At 32.5% G+C, this 15,166-nt stretch overlaps 2 protein-coding genes across 6 annotated transcripts; both read left to right on the top strand.

The window, feature by feature from the left end:
- The first annotated feature begins 1,382 nt into the window (after positions 1–1,382).
- LOC106763933 (probable dual-specificity RNA methyltransferase RlmN) lies at positions 1,383–5,024 on the top strand. 2 transcript variants are annotated; one of them, XR_002668147.1, is made up of 11 exons: positions 1,383–1,674; positions 1,769–1,844; positions 1,971–2,068; positions 2,365–2,466; positions 2,618–2,704; positions 2,935–3,051; positions 3,387–3,490; positions 3,919–4,058; positions 4,158–4,294; positions 4,394–4,638; positions 4,747–5,024. XR_002668147.1 is itself a non-coding variant. In XM_022781992.1 (11 exons), the coding sequence occupies exons 1-11, from the start codon at positions 1,483–1,485 to the stop codon at positions 4,771–4,773; spliced, it is 1,227 nt and encodes a 408-aa protein (XP_022637713.1). In that variant the 5' UTR covers positions 1,383–1,482; the 3' UTR covers positions 4,774–5,024. The 2 variants fall into 2 exon arrangements, 1 of the variants encoding a protein (XP_022637713.1); XM_022781992.1 differs by having other exon boundaries at positions 4,394–4,540.
- An 814-nt stretch (positions 5,025–5,838) lies between these two features.
- On the top strand, positions 5,839–9,208 carry LOC106764068 (armadillo repeat-containing protein 7). Of its 4 annotated transcripts, XM_014648281.2 has the most exons (7): positions 5,840–6,162; positions 7,651–7,741; positions 7,866–7,976; positions 8,049–8,142; positions 8,233–8,315; positions 8,750–8,841; positions 9,021–9,208. In XM_014648281.2, exons 2-7 carry the CDS (start codon positions 7,670–7,672, stop codon positions 9,022–9,024), a joined length of 456 nt encoding a protein of 151 aa, XP_014503767.1. In that variant the 5' UTR covers positions 5,840–6,162; positions 7,651–7,669; the 3' UTR covers positions 9,025–9,208. The 4 variants fall into 4 exon arrangements, with proteins under 4 accessions (XP_022637712.1, XP_014503767.1, XP_014503765.1 ...); XM_022781991.1 differs by having other exon boundaries at positions 5,839–6,162; positions 7,654–7,741; positions 8,750–9,208; XM_014648279.2 differs by having other exon boundaries at positions 8,750–9,208.
- Positions 9,209–15,166: the final 5,958 nt, after the last annotated feature.

Here is a 15,166-nt window from a genome sequence, read left to right as displayed (position 1 = left end):
TGTTTCAGAAATTATGAAATATGGTCAATACTATTGAATACTTTGATTTTCTAAAAAATATTTATAGAATGAGTAAATTCTTTTTAAATTAGGCTTTAAAGTTCATTTGAATTGGAAAAAAAAATAGCAAACAGTTCTTTTTCCTTTTTTATTTTTGCAACAACATTCCAATAATTTTATTCTACACTTCTAATTTTTTAAAATATTTCTTTTATTTTTTTCATTAAATTTCAAAATTCAATAAAAAAATAAGTAATCCTTTTATATTTGATAAAAAACTTTCATCAAATTTTAAAATTCTATAAATTTTAAAAAATCTTTTATCTGAATTTTGAAATTTAATGAATTTTATTTTTAATAAATTTTAAAATCTGATGAAATAAAAAAAATAGAATATAAACTCTTTTTAATCAATTTTAGAACTTAAAGAAAAAACTTGAAGATACAAAGTAAAATTATTGGATATACAGGTGACACAGCCTGTAACAGAAGCGAGAAAGGGAAATAATTCAAATATGAAAATATAATCAATGTATAATTTTTTATTTGTTGAATAAACGTTCTACGATAAGGTACAGAAGAAACAGTATAATCAATGTATAATTTTTTATTTTGTATAATAATATCTTTCTTGTTTTTTTTTTTTTTAAAAAATTAAATTACTATGAATAATAAGACTAAAATGAAAAGTAATTGCCTTGGCCAATGTTTAATACCTGTCCCATATATCCATTATCACTATTATGTTAAAATAATCAGCTAAAAGTATTAAAATAATTTATCATGCATTTAATATAATTATTTTCCTTTTTATACAAAATTCACTCTAAAAGACAACTTATAATATATATATATATATATATATATATATATATATATATATTATGTAAAAAAAATTCTTTTTACCTTTTTATTTAGCCAAATATATTTATTCTACTAAATTTCTCATCTGATTTTGCCTTCTGTTCTTTACTTACCTCACTCTCTCTCTTTTTCTACTCCCAAACCAAACAAAGCCTTAAAATTTTAGCTTAAAATTCAAATTTTTATTCTTCTTATTCTCACACATTACCCTACTATAATTTCAATAAATATTATATATCAATCAATCACATAAATCGAACTAAAATTAAAAACAAATTTATGTATAAGTCCAAAATTCAAAGTAACTCTACAAGATTTTTTTTTTTGAAAAAAAAGATATATTTTTTTTTACAAGGAACCAAAGACTGAAAAATATAAGCATTCCGAAACAATACTCCAAAAGAATGGTTGGAAAAGGTTTTTGTTTTGTGTTTGATTTATGGTTGTAATTTTAATTATTATTTTTTAAAAAAGTACAAAGTAAGGGTTTAAGGTTTAAGGATTTAAGTAGCAGTTTTTTTTTTTGTTCATTTTATGAGTTTTCATTATCTTCTTCTCATCTCATGCCAAAGCCAAGAGTGAAGAAGCAAAGGTAAGATTCAACTACACTCCAATCCAATGCTGGCGCTAATTCAGAACTGCTCCATGCCACTCGCGCGTACGGTGCGACCTCCATATCGCACCCAGGTCCAACCTTATTTCTCGTCCGTTGTGCGTGCATCCATGTCCCCACTTGTCAAATTTCCGTCTCAGGTTCTCCTTGGTTTGTCAGAGAAGGAGCTGGGACAGCTTGCCCTTAACTTCGGTCAGGTAAATTTATCATCTTTTTCCAATTTAATTGGAGCAAAACATAAAAGAAAAAAAATTTATTTTAATTTCTCGTTTTTTGGTTCGATTTTTTCAGGAAACCTACAGGGGCAAGCAACTTTATCATTTCTTATACCAGAGGAAGTTTAGAGAAATTAAGGATTTCTATCAGTGTGGGTTTATTATTTTTTTTCTACTCTTTTTTATTCATTCCCTTTCGTATATATTTTTGTCTCTTTTTATGTTTTTCTAGACTTAACATTTAATTATGGTTGTGTTATGGTTTTCTCACATTGCAGTGCCTGAGGTTTTTAGGAATAATCTTGAAGAAGCTGGATGGAAGGTGGGGCGGTCTCCTATTTTCGAAACTGTAACTGCAGCTGATGGAACTGTTAAGGTGAGGAGTGTAATCATAATTCAACAAAAAGTTTTAAATTGCGGTTGTGGTTTCGTTTTTATATATTTTGATGGTTTCTTCTTGTTTAATTGGCCATTTTATGTTTCAAGATGTTCAATTGATGATGAACTGTTGATTTTTATGGACGAGTTCTGAATTATTTTGGCAATGACTTTTTTTTTTTTCTTTTGACGATATGCTTGGTACTTGCAAAAAGTAGGATATTGACTTGCTCTTTGAGGAATTTGATTATGGGGGTTTCCTTGGCCTCTTACACTTTTAGGGTTGGCTTGCAGTTGTTGTTAAAGTTGGAGGACAATAGATTGATTGAAACTGTTGGCATTCCAGTTATGGATGATACAGGTTTGAGTCGCCTCACGGCATGTGTCTCATCACAGGTGCTTCACTGGTTTCTAAATATTTAAATAATTAGCTGATGTTTACCTCTTTCCTGGAGTATTTGATCTGGAAACTGATTTTTGTTCATGTGATAATTAAGTGCTGATGTTTCCATTTTGTTGTTAATGCCATCTGTTGTTTGGATATTAGGTTGGTTGCCCTTTACGCTGCTCCTTTTGTGCCACTGGAAAAGGGGGGTTTTCAAGGAATCTTCAGAGACATGAAATCGTTGATCAGGTTTGTGTCATATCCATCCATGTTTGTCCATCAAAGCAGTTTGATGTTAGTTTATAGCAGGGTTGATGAGATAGTGCTTCTGTGATTAATTTAAAGAAATTATAAAAGAGAAAGTAAAAAGAATGTATAAACTAAAGATAAGAGGCTTTGGTTTAGGATTGTTAATGTTCTGAAACAAGCTTGACCTGGTTTTCTGCAAGACAGGGATAAAATTCATCTTATGTGAACAGGTCTTGGCCATTGAAGAGGTCTTCAAGCATAGGGTGTCAAATGTAGTGTTTATGGGAATGGGTGAACCAATGTTAAATCTGAAGGCAGTACTTGAAGCACACCGTTGCTTGAATAAGGTGAATAAATATGTGACATTATTTCCTTCCGAAGGCTTACTTGAAATTTGAAGTTGTAAAAATGTTCTATGAGATTGAGAGATCAAACTTTCATGTATTTGTATAATATATTTTTTATGAAGACTTTCCAGACTTACTTTATGCCAATGCATATGTAATTCATCTTCAATACAAGTGCAAAGTTATATGCATACATTTCTCTCCTTCAAAATTTCAATAATCACATTGTCTGCATAAAATTTGTCCTTTGTTTCAGTTTCTATTTTTCATTGTATTTTTGATAAATTATTATAGTAAGTTTTTATTGTAAATATGATTTACTGTGTTTCTTTTAGGATGTGAAAATTGGGCAAAGAATGATAACCATCTCCACTGTGGGCGTTCCAAATACAATAAAGAAACTTGCTTCTCACAAACTTCAATCTACCTTAGCTGTGAGGTAATTACCTTTGATATGAATACAATTTTTACTTGCCATTAATTTTACTTTCATGCTATGCTAGACGTCAGGTAGCAAACTGGCATTTGTAAATTGTACCTGTATTCGGACCTTTAGGTTGCCAGCCCTGTATCTTGAATTTTCATATTATTAGTTTTTAGTCAATGCAACTTCGTAATATTTCCAAATTTGGGGATAAAATTTGAACTTTCATGAGTCTATGTATCTTGCATTTTATTATTTCGTAATTTTCTCCAAAACCTAAATTTTGGCGGCTGCTCAACCACAGGCATTATTAGAATGTTGCAAGTGCACTTTCTATTAAGTTAGTTGAAGATATAAACTTTAAAATGGCATTTCTCTTTAGTTGAAGATATATATGTATGAATATTTCTATTATGTGAATTTTCTTTTGTGTTTTGTATCAGCCTACATGCTCCTAATCAGAAACTTAGGGAGACAATTGTTCCAAGTGCAAAATCCTACCCGCTGGATGCACTTATGTCAGACTGCAGAGATTACTTTGGGCAAACCAACAGGCGGGTTTCCTTTGAATATGCACTTTTAGGTATTGAAAGTTCTAATACATACTATTTACTTCTCTTACTAAAAGGTTGTGTAATCCTTATAATTCTAATGGCACATTCATGGCACAATGTTTGAGTAGCTGGAGTCAATGACTCGGAAGACCATGCAGCAGAACTTGCTGAGTTACTCCATGGAGCGGGCAGTGGATATCATGTCAACTTGATACCTTTCAATCCAATAGAGGACTCTGAGTATAAGCGTCCCTCCAAGAGAGCAGTATGATAATTTTCTTGTCTTTTTTTAACACAATTTAGTTCATGCCTTGAGTCATCTTTGTAAATTTGGTTGTTTAATCTAAAAATTCTAATTGGGTAGGTGCTAGCATTTTCTGGTGCTTTGGAGTCTGCTAAAATAACTGTTAGTGTTCGTCATACAAGAGGGTTGGATGCAAATGCAGCTTGTGGCCAGCTACGGAACAAGTTCCAGAAAACTCCTCTGGTCACCGACCCTATGGGTCTTGGAGTAAGCTGTTGATTGCACAATGTCTCTTTCTTGGCTGTTGATTTTACCTACATGCCTGTATGTCATGCATACAGTAACAAGTTTGCAGTAAGCAGTTGGTGAGAGGCTTGATGAGCCAAAAGATGAGCATAATATATACTATTGTTATGTATGATGAAGCTGTTTACTGTTGCTTCATTAGTTGGCAATTTTGCTGGATCATGTAGGCCTTGGAAATTTTTGCTGGATCATGATGGCTACACTGAGAGCAACACGTTATGAAACAGCAGAGAGTTAGACCTAAAAGGCAAGAGGGAGAGATTTTCCCATGTGTCTGACCTCTTATTGCTGTAAAAACATGCTTAATTTTCTTGTTGTAAGTTGCACACTTCCCAGTAGAAAATAACAGAGTAACAATTTAAAACTACTATCTTGTTTTGAGATGTACCAAAATATATTTGTTAATGAGGTTGCTTAAATGAAGCAAATTAGCTATTGTTTAATATTCGTTTTGAGAATTTTTGTCGTTCATATACTTATTTCATTTTGAACAAGTAGTTAGACTTGGAAAAAGGGGAGCAACAAATTGTAAAAGGATATGTTTTGGTTTGGGAACATCGATCCTTGGAAATCAATGAAATAAATAATTTGTAATAACATAATAAAAAAGAAAACTATTAAAAATTTAAAATTCTAATATTTTATCAAATAGAAAAAGAATACAGTTATCTTTTCAAGAAAATGATAAGACAATATAATATTTTGTTAAAAAAGGCTCCATAATCATAGTTTTCTATGTCAATGAAAACATTTAAAACAAAGGTGAAACTCTCGTTGAACCAAAATAAATACTTCTATAAATAGTTTTTGGAATAAATAAAATATTTTAAAAGTAATAGCAGACTTTCAATTAAATTATTTATCTTTTTTTACTATTTTTTGTATAAAACTTTGATTTGCATGTACTTATGAATTCTCTTTTAGTACCAGAAAAAATACATTATATACCACAGCAAATAATTGTTTCCAGCTTATTAAATATTTTCTCAGGTTTTAAAAATTAAAGTAAATCTCACTATTTGTCATTCCTTCAGAAAAGAGATCAGTTTTAACTTTACTTCCATTTGATAAAATCTGAAACTAGCCATTGATTTTTCTTTAAATCTAACAATTTGTTAACTAAAATATATATTTTTATATCAATTCTTAATTCAAAGTACCCATTTTTGTAATTTAAAAATTCTACCAAATTGTTATTTAAAACTATTAATGTTAAAATTTGAAAAATTTAATGAAGTTTCCAAGGGTTTATTACTATCCTTTTGTTTTAAACCTTTTGCGTACAGCAATTGTGATGATTGTAATATTTATTAGTCCACGCTCTGCCGTGTGACTTGCACAAACCCCATCAACCACCGGGCGAGACCGGCCATAGCACAAATCCCTCCGATTCCGGCGACAGATCTGCACGCTGCAGTAACTTAGTGCTATTCTGCAGCAACTCAGCCGTGACTGTGCACGTCTTCGCCGCCGTTCTGCCGCAACTTCGTCTCTAATCTGGTGCAACTCTGCGACGACTCTACCACTGTCTTCTGTAACTGCGCAGTGAGTCTGCGGATGATTCTCCACTGATCTGCTGAGTTGTAAGTGACACTAATTCTCTCCTTCCTCCTATTGGCCGTGCATTTTGTGTGTCTCTATCTCTTACTTTGTAGTGTGGTTGAGGACTGTGACTACTCTGTAAATTTTGCACTGTATGAATTAATCTAAATTGGCTAGGCTATTTCTGAACATTTTTCAATTGACATTAACAAGTTTTTCTTCATTTATGTTGGTCGAGGTTGTATTCACTTGATATCAACCGCAATTATTTAGACCGACATTGTCAAAGTTATTTTTATGATATTTTCGTTGAGGTTTTTACCATGATGACTTTTTGATGGATGTTGACTCAAAATTCCCTCACTGATGGCATTGTGTTGTTGATGAAAAAAAAAATATCACTGCAGACACTACCAATAAAGAAATAACCACGATAGTCATTGATTTAAAAATTTAATTCTTCCGTCAAAAAAATAGTCTCCTCAACACTGGAAGAGACAACCCTAAGTAACATCAACAATTAAATAGCTTTGGCAATGTCAGATAAAAAAATATACGATTGACTTTAGTACGAAAGAAATAGTTGTAGACATTTATAAAAGAAATGTTGAGGTCATGACATGCAAGTCTCGATCAAACCACCAATTCTCAATCTTATTCAAAAAGAGTAATTAATCAAAAAGGGCTACATTTAGTAGAAAAAAAGGTGCAAATAAAGGTTGAGCCCAAGCAAACATAAAATTTGTTTATAGGATACCCCTTATCACAAAATCACAGAGCCCAAACAAGGTCACTGGAGTAAGTATTGTGATCTCTCATCACAACGCTATCTTGTGTTATTTTGTCAGAAAGATCATCTGATTCAACAATCCATTCAATTTTTTGCCTTCACTCCGCAAGACTGCAAAATTTGATCACTCAGTAATACCATTCCTCTTTCTCATTTAATTTATTTTCTATGGAGCTCAGTAGATTATATTGTTTTGCAAAGTGTTAAGATTTAGGGTTATTGTTGGAATTGAAAGCTCCCTCTGGTATTTTGCAAGCTCAAATTCTATCTTCTTATACTCTGCCTTTTTCTTGGAACCTTCCATATACGTGGCTGGCTTCTAACAACTAAACGCATCACATGAGTCCCCTATCTTAAGTTATATGGATATGACTATGAAAGCAAAACAAGAGCATCTAATTTATGTATGCACAAAAACTCCTTTCCTTGCATTTTACTGTTTTTAAGAAATTAGTGATTCAATTGAGATATAGAATTGGTAGTTGATACACTCATACACAATTATGCATATAAATTTTAAACGCTGGAAAATCTGTTCTAGCCTCATTGAGTTCACCCAAAACAAAATACACTGCTAGTAATCCATTACACTGCATAATACACGCCTTGACCCAGTTGAATACTAAGTTGAGTTTTATGACATTGTGGATATCCTGTTCTTCTTATCTAAATTTCCCTATAAATGAAATTTTCTTTTCTGATGTTCTCCTTACTTTTATACTTTTAATGGTGACACTAGAAGGTACAGACCAGCATACATGTTCACCAATGACCGGAGGCAACAAGAACGGACAGGGAGATATGGAACTTCCAGAGTGGAATTCCTTCAGGTTTTTCTTCCTCCTCTCATTTTCAACTATAAACACTTAACTTGCAATCAATAATAATGTACCAATAAATTGTATGTCTTGTGATGGTTTTTTTCGACCTAGATGGATATAATGTTTGTTTCAGGAATTGGTGACTCAGTTTCAGAACACATCTACAGATGAAACAAGAGAGAAGATTTTGGCAAATTTGGCCAACTTTGCCTATGATCCTTACAACTACAACTTCTTGCGTCAGGTAGGACCTATCAGTTTGCTTTCCAGAAAAAACTGTACAAAGTTAACTAAATGCACTTGCATAACATTGCAGCTTAACGTTTTGGAACTTTTCATTGACTGCTTAACGGAACCCAATGAAAAGCTTGTAGAATTTGGTATAGGAGGGATCTGCAATTCGTGTGTTGGTAATTCTAGTGACTATATCTTTAGTGATATCGTTATTTCTGCTTGTCTAATTGTTTATCTTATTGACAAAAATTACAATTTTTGTGTAGATCCTGCCAATTCCGCAATTGTAACTGAGTTTAGTGGGATACCCCCAATAATTCAATGTTTATCAAGCCCAGTTAGGAACACTGTAAGAATAAGTGCTTGCTTTTTTGGCTCCTAAGATGCAGACCTATGTAGCTTCTAGGTCAAGGGAATTGCTAAAACATTAACATCCATATTTTAAATATTTCTGTTAGCATTTCCTCCCATAAGTTCTAGTTTACAGGCATGATTTTGTTTTTTAGTCCATCACTAAATATATATTTTTACGTGTGAAAAAAATTGTGATTTTTCATATGAAATTTAATTATTTGAGACCTGCACTTTTTCACTTATTAGAGCAATATGTTCTAGTAGGTACTCTTTTAATTACCCAACTCACAATACTAACAACTCATTATGATTTTTTTTTTCATTTGCGGAGTAATGTTCCTTGGCCTGTACATTCTAAAGTTATTTTTCTTTCATAAAAGAATCAATTACAATTTGTTAGATTAACAGTGCATGGATATGTTGTTTTAGGTAAATTATGCACTTGGGGCACTTTATTATATCTGTAACGATTTTAACAAGAAGGAGATTTTAAAGCCCGAAGTTATTGACATCATTAAAAGGTATGCAGCCGCCGAAGATATTAGTGTGAGTTTCAGTAATCTGGCTAAAGCTTTTCTGAATAAACATCTATCAGGGAACGACTGAGAGACAGAATTTAAACTTTTTTGCTCACAATTTACAGTACCTTCTACTATTAAGTATGTACTGTTATTCAAACTGTGAGTCTTGTATTACACAGATGAAAACAGTTGCTTTTAGGGCATCCTCCGAGTATGTGTGCAAACAAACACATCTATTCCCGTGGTCTGGGTTGAATTTGAGTATCAGTATCATTGTATATTCAAATGGTGGTGCAGAATTTAAGAAATGGACATGATTTCAGAATAGGAATTTTCAGTAAAAACCTATAGACACAATTATTCCCTTGGTCTGGGTTGATTTTGAGTACTAGAATGACTGCATGTTCTGATGATGTTAAAAATTGTGCTACACAAATCATGATGAACACACAAATCATGATTTTGTCTGACCTAATTCTATCAAAATAAACCTACTTTACTTTCAACAATTCACTTCTTTTAGTCTTGTTTTTTCTCATGCAATAAAACAATTTTCAAAATGCAATGCATTTGTATTATATGCCTTACATATGCTCAAAAAGTATAATTAATTTTAATATTTATTTGTGTAAAATTAATTATTCTGAGTTTTGGAATAGGTAGTTGAATTAAAGTAAGATGTTCAGAATGAGCATATTCAAAACTTACACTTCACAACAATATTGAAAACGAAGTTCAGACCGATTATATAATACTATACCTGAAAAAAAAAATTGCAAAAAATGTCGTAATATGTAAGAACTGTGTTATGAAGCATTTTCAAATTTATATGATAAAAAAATTACATAAAAATTTAAACATATTTTTTGGATAAATTTTGTTTTTTACACCAACAAATTATTCTTAGCTCCATCATTATTATTAATTAAAAGAAACAATTGAAATTTTATTTATAAAAGCAATTTCTGTATAATAAAAACTTCTTTCCAAATAAAATTTAACAACTTTTATATTCTTTGAAATTTTACCTATTTCCTTGATTTCAAAATAAATTACAAGAGATTTACTAAACTAAATATAACTACCCAACATAACTAGTCAATCAAATTTTTAGTAGTTAAAAGAATATAGTTTGAGTTCAAAATAGACTATTAAAATAATATTCTTGAAATAATTAATTAAAAGGAAAGTACAAAATTATTGAAAGTGGTTTTTAGATGATCAAGAATAATAATAGTATAATTGGAAATGACTTTCTCAATTCTCCAATCAAGAATGAGTATATTATATATTTCTTTTGGTAACGATACTTTGATACCTAGAATGTGACAAATTTTTGACACTGTGTCACATTCTGGGTGATCCACGTGTTTTAAAAAATAAAATAACAGAATGATGTGGATTCAATGTGTAGAAACAAATATCAATATACAAATAAGTGGGTAGTGTAGGCTAATTTTTAGCATGAGGATGACATCTTTGAATCTATCACTTGTTTTGAACTCCACAGTTTATTTTTAACCAATTTTATTGAATAAAATTCATTAATTATCATTAAAGAACACATTTATATCAAAGTTCATCCCGAAGGAAACATTTTTCTTTAAAGTGATGGTGCAGAAAGGAAAGTAATAGCAATGTATAAATAACTGGATAGTTTAAACTAACTTTTAACACTAAGAATGTATCTTTGAATCTGCCACTTATTTTAAATTCCACAGTGAATTTGCATCATTTTGTCATTTTATTTTTTAAAACACGTGGATCATCCAAAATATGACATGTGACGGTATCAAAAATTTGTCACATTTTAAGTGTCAAGATTACCCTTAAGTAAATCATCTCGGAATTTTAGTAAGATCAATCCATTTCACATCAAACCTTATGATACTATAAAGATTAATCATGACAAAGACACATCATTATCTTTGGCTTTAGTTATATAAGTAAAATATTTATAATTAAATTCACAAGATATATAAATAACAAATATTAAATTGTCTACTTTTTGTATCGCTTCATCCGATATCACAGTTTAATTAGACTCTATTAATATTTAGATTGATATAAAGAGATGTATCAAGTCTAATATAAAAACTAACTTTTTCTTTTTAAAAGGATATTTTTATCATAAAAATCATATGTTAAAATTAAATTTGTTATCTAGTTTTAAAAGATATTCCATACACCACTTAAATATATTTAACTCTTTAATTCTTAGTATATTAATTAGTTTTTTTTCCTCAAATTTTTATATTTTATATTTGTTTCCGCCTTACTTAATGATTTCATATATTAAAAAGTGAAGTTAAATCCAATTTAATTTATTTTAAATATTTATTAAAAATAAAACTATGACGAAATTTTAATGTCCAAAATAGGTAATACATTTATTTATATGAGAATTAATTTTAAGAGTAAAATGATCTATAATTACTAAAAATAATAAACGATGTATTGTGTATAGAGTTGATATCATTTCATTTCAAGTTCATTGTATTATTATTTATTTCTATCACCATTATGTTAACTTTTATTATTTTTTTTAATTATCAACTCTAAAAAATAACTCTATATCAAAATCCAAGAGTGCTTCTCCCTACACTTCACGATCTTCGTCTTCATCTCGTATAATTTTGACATTTTCAAATTTAACCCTTTCAGAAAAATATTTTGAAATTAAAAAAAAAAACTTGACTCTTAGTCAACCCTCTTCCTACACTCCTTTTCTCCATTCTTCGCATTTCACATTTTACATTTTAAAAACCTACATCCATTCTTATGCCGCATCACTCCTCACCCTATACATCCCACTTTTGTTTCTCCTCTCTTCCTCCTCTCCTCCAGTTTGGCTGCATGTTGTTGTTGTGGTGGTTAGGTGTATGATAAGTTAATGTTTTTCTTGAAGCTGCATTGCCTCTAGTGTTATTTGCTTTCTTTAGCCTACTCATATATAATGCATATTTGGTTATATGTTGGTATTGGTTTCTTGGGATTGATTTGGGGTTGGGGATTGATTTGGTTGGGTTGGTTGATCTGGGTGGCATTGGTTGCCACAGAATCGCACTTGGGAGGTGCGTTTGAGGGGAGCCGCACTTGGGAGGTGTGACTGTTGTTGTTTGCAGAGCATTTGGGAGTTGCGGCTGTTGTTAGCTGACTTTGCGAGGTGCAACAGAGGAAGTGAGGTGCGTTGGTGCTCGCCACAGTTGGTCGTGCGGTTGAGGGGAGCCACACTTGGGTGGTGCGACTTTGCCATGATTCTCACACCCACGACATGAACAAGATCTATGAAAAATAAGACGCCAAAAGGAACCAACCCGTTTTGCACATCTGTTTGAATGACGGATGATAGTGATTTTAGTAACAGAGTGAAGGAACTCGACTTTGTTGTCTTGATTACCCTAAATTTTTTGGGGTGAATTCCTATTATATGAGCTGTTTTCTGAACAACACAATGTGTTTGATCAGACACATAAACGACTAGGTCACATATTTTCTCTGCCAATGTGGTTAAGCATTTTATCTTTAGCAGCAACAAGTGTGACCAGAATGGCCTCACATGTTGTCCCTAACAACACACCTCCACCACTCCCTAAAAAGAGAGAAGCCTTGGGGAGATTCAGCACCTGGCTTAGCCAATCCATGAAAACACTTTCCACCTCTGTTGCAGCCGGTGATGACACCCATTTGAACCCTACCAAGTTGAAACATTTGCTCAGCATCTCACCAGCAAAACCTGTTGTGCTACCACTGGAAAGAAAGTAGGCAAAGTAATTAGGGCTTTTCCACTGTGTTATGCCAGGAACTATGTGGTGCTACAAATCTTGAAGAATGGTTTCAATCGGTTCGGAACTGAGAGAGGCAAATTCAGGCATGAGATTCTAAGATAACCTGGTTCTACTTGGTTTAACACTGGATAGTTGCCAATATTCTGGTAATAATCAGCAAGGAAGTCAATGATCATATGCCCTTGCCTCCTAAATTCTTTGAGAAGAAGATCTGCTACCTAGTTAACAGCACACTGCACTGCACGACCAACAAAGAGAGGAGGGAAAGCGGCTGCACTTTCAAAAATGGTAAAAAATCGGGAGGAGGGGAGGAGGGGAAGACAGGCAAAGGGAGAAAGAAGAAATATTAAAGGGGTGTAGGGTTTGCTTTGCTATGAGATACGATAGAGGAATTTAATTTTTTATAAAAGGTTTAATGCCTATTTTGGTCATACCTTTTATGGGTTTGGTTCAAAATGATCCTACTTTTTAAAAAATTTCAGTAAAGTCCCATAATTTGTTAAAAAATATTCAATCTAGTCCTTATTACTAACACCGTTAAAAACCTAACGGTGCAAATGACACCTTGACTTAACTTAACTGAAGTGTGGGGTTTGATGATTACGTGGCACTGCACTGTATGAATAATAGTTTATTATTATTACTTTATCGTTACCCAAAGTTAGTAATACAGAGCACAGAACAGAGCACAAAAGAGATGAAAGGCTCATGGAAACTCCGATGTGCCCTCTTGCTACTCATCTCCGTCGTAGCCACCGCCACCGACCACATTGGGCGGTGCCAATCGTGGGTGGAACCCTGGCCTCAACTACATTCTATGGGCCAACAACCACACTTTCTACGTCGGCGACCTTATCTGTCAGTCAAACTCTCTCTTCCTCAATACTACCTTTCTATAAACACTTTGCTCATAAAGTCATTCAAGATCCTTCACTTAACCTCACGGATCTGAAAAACTTTTCTTCGTTTATACTTGTCTTACATTTTCACTAAACCTTACAGATCTAAACATACTTTCTATTTTCTACTTTCATCATGGTTCCTCTGTTTTTCCTTACTTAAAGAGTAACAAATAGTAAAAAGGTTCAATTTTTTTTCTGGTTCTTCCTTTTGGTATTGTTTTCTGACTTTCCATGTTTTTTCAACAACATTTAGGTACCAGAAAAACCAATACAATGTGTTTGAGGTGAACCAAACTGGGTATGACAACTACGCCACTAAAGGGGCGGCGGGAAATTGGAGTAGTGGAAAGGATTTCATACCCCTGAATAAGGCCAAGAGATATTAGTTGTGACACCCGGGCACTGATGAGGGCAGGGAGTGATCGTTGGTGCAAGAGGCATGGTGTAGGGGGCACATACAAGGAGCGGCTCCTGACAGGCTTCAAGTGGAAGGGGCACATGGACGAATCGAACATACACTGGAATGAGAGGGATCTAGAGACTGTATAGGTATGTGACTATCAGTTGAAGGATAGCTTAAAGGAATTGATTTGGCTACTCATATCAACAAATGCATTTGCTTTTCGGTAGCCTAACTCATAAGAACTTCATGGTTAAGCGTGCTTAGCCTAGAGTAATTATGGGATGGGTGACCTTCCGGGAAGTTTTCTCGGAAAGTATGTGAGTGAGGACAAAGCACACTAGAAAGCCTCGTGTTGATGTGTGAGGGCAGTCAACAATCCCTGTAAGTTGTTGGGGCGTTACATTAGTTCATTTGTGGAAATGGCCAATGCTTCAGTGGGATGAAGGTGTCTATTATTGTGCATCGTCTTCCTCCACCTCCCACCTCCCACCTCTACAATTTCTGCTTTTTCACACAGTGTAGTGCCATGTAATCATCAACTCCCACACCTCAGACAGGTTAAGCCACAGTGGCATTTGCGCTGTTAGGTTTTTGACGGTGTTAGCAACAAGGACCAAATTGAACATTTTTTAACAAATTATGAGATCTTACTGAACTTTTTTGAAAAGTAGGATTATTTTGAACCAAACCCAAAAAAATGAGACCAAAATAAGTATTAAACCTTTATAAAACCAATTCACAGGCCTTGATAAAAGTAGACTTAGGAGTTAGGAATACAGTTGGTATTAAAGCAAACCTGAAAGGTGCAGGATGAAATTAGAAAAGTGCAAAGAGAATGACTCAAAACTCAAATGATGGATTGTAAATTTAAAATGCAATTAAGATACATTTAAGTAAAATACCTATATTTATAATAAATCTAATTGCGTAAATAACTTTTAACAAATATTTTAACAATTTTTGACAATAAATTATATATATATATATATATATATATATATATATATATATATATATATATATATATATATATATATATATATATATATAACAGAACAATCACAAATTATTACATAAACAATTATAAAAAAGTTATAAAAAAATTGTTAAATTTTTTACCATGAGTAAAATGCTCGTTTAGTGGAAAGGTTACACTTTTTTCAGGGGTTTTTTCGTCCTTTTCTTTGAAGGCGGTCGCGTGCATAGGGTAGTAACGGTGGAGACGCAGGTAG

Source organism: Vigna radiata, chromosome 6 (genome assembly GCF_000741045.1).
Source record: "Vigna radiata var. radiata cultivar VC1973A chromosome 6, Vradiata_ver6, whole genome shotgun sequence".
Classification (NCBI taxonomy): Eukaryota; Viridiplantae; Streptophyta; class Magnoliopsida; order Fabales; family Fabaceae; genus Vigna; species Vigna radiata.
This window is presented reverse-complemented; position numbering and strand designations above follow the sequence as displayed.

What these genes read in the sequence shown, in the direction of transcription:
- LOC106764068 (XM_022781991.1), top strand. Translation starts at nt 7,670, where the DNA reads ATGTTCACCAATGACCGGAGGCAACAAGAACGGACAGGGAGATATGGA. An exon ending in CCAGAGTGGAATTCCTTCAG is followed by an intron (nt 7,742 to 7,865) that starts GTTTTTCTTCCT and finishes TGTTTGTTTCAG; the next exon opens with GAATTGGTGACTCAGTTTCA. An exon ending in CAAGCCCAGTTAGGAACACT is followed by an intron (nt 8,316 to 8,749) that starts GTAAGAATAAGT and finishes ATGTTGTTTTAG; the next exon opens with GTAAATTATGCACTTGGGGC.
- LOC106763933 (XM_022781992.1), top strand. Translation starts at nt 1,483, where the DNA reads ATGCTGGCGCTAATTCAGAACTGCTCCATGCCACTCGCGCGTACGGTG. An exon ending in CAGCTGATGGAACTGTTAAG is followed by an intron (nt 2,069 to 2,364) that starts GTGAGGAGTGTA and finishes GTTGGCTTGCAG; the next exon opens with TTGTTGTTAAAGTTGGAGGA. An exon ending in CCGACCCTATGGGTCTTGGA is followed by an intron (nt 4,541 to 4,746) that starts GTAAGCTGTTGA and finishes TGGATCATGTAG; the next exon opens with GCCTTGGAAATTTTTGCTGG.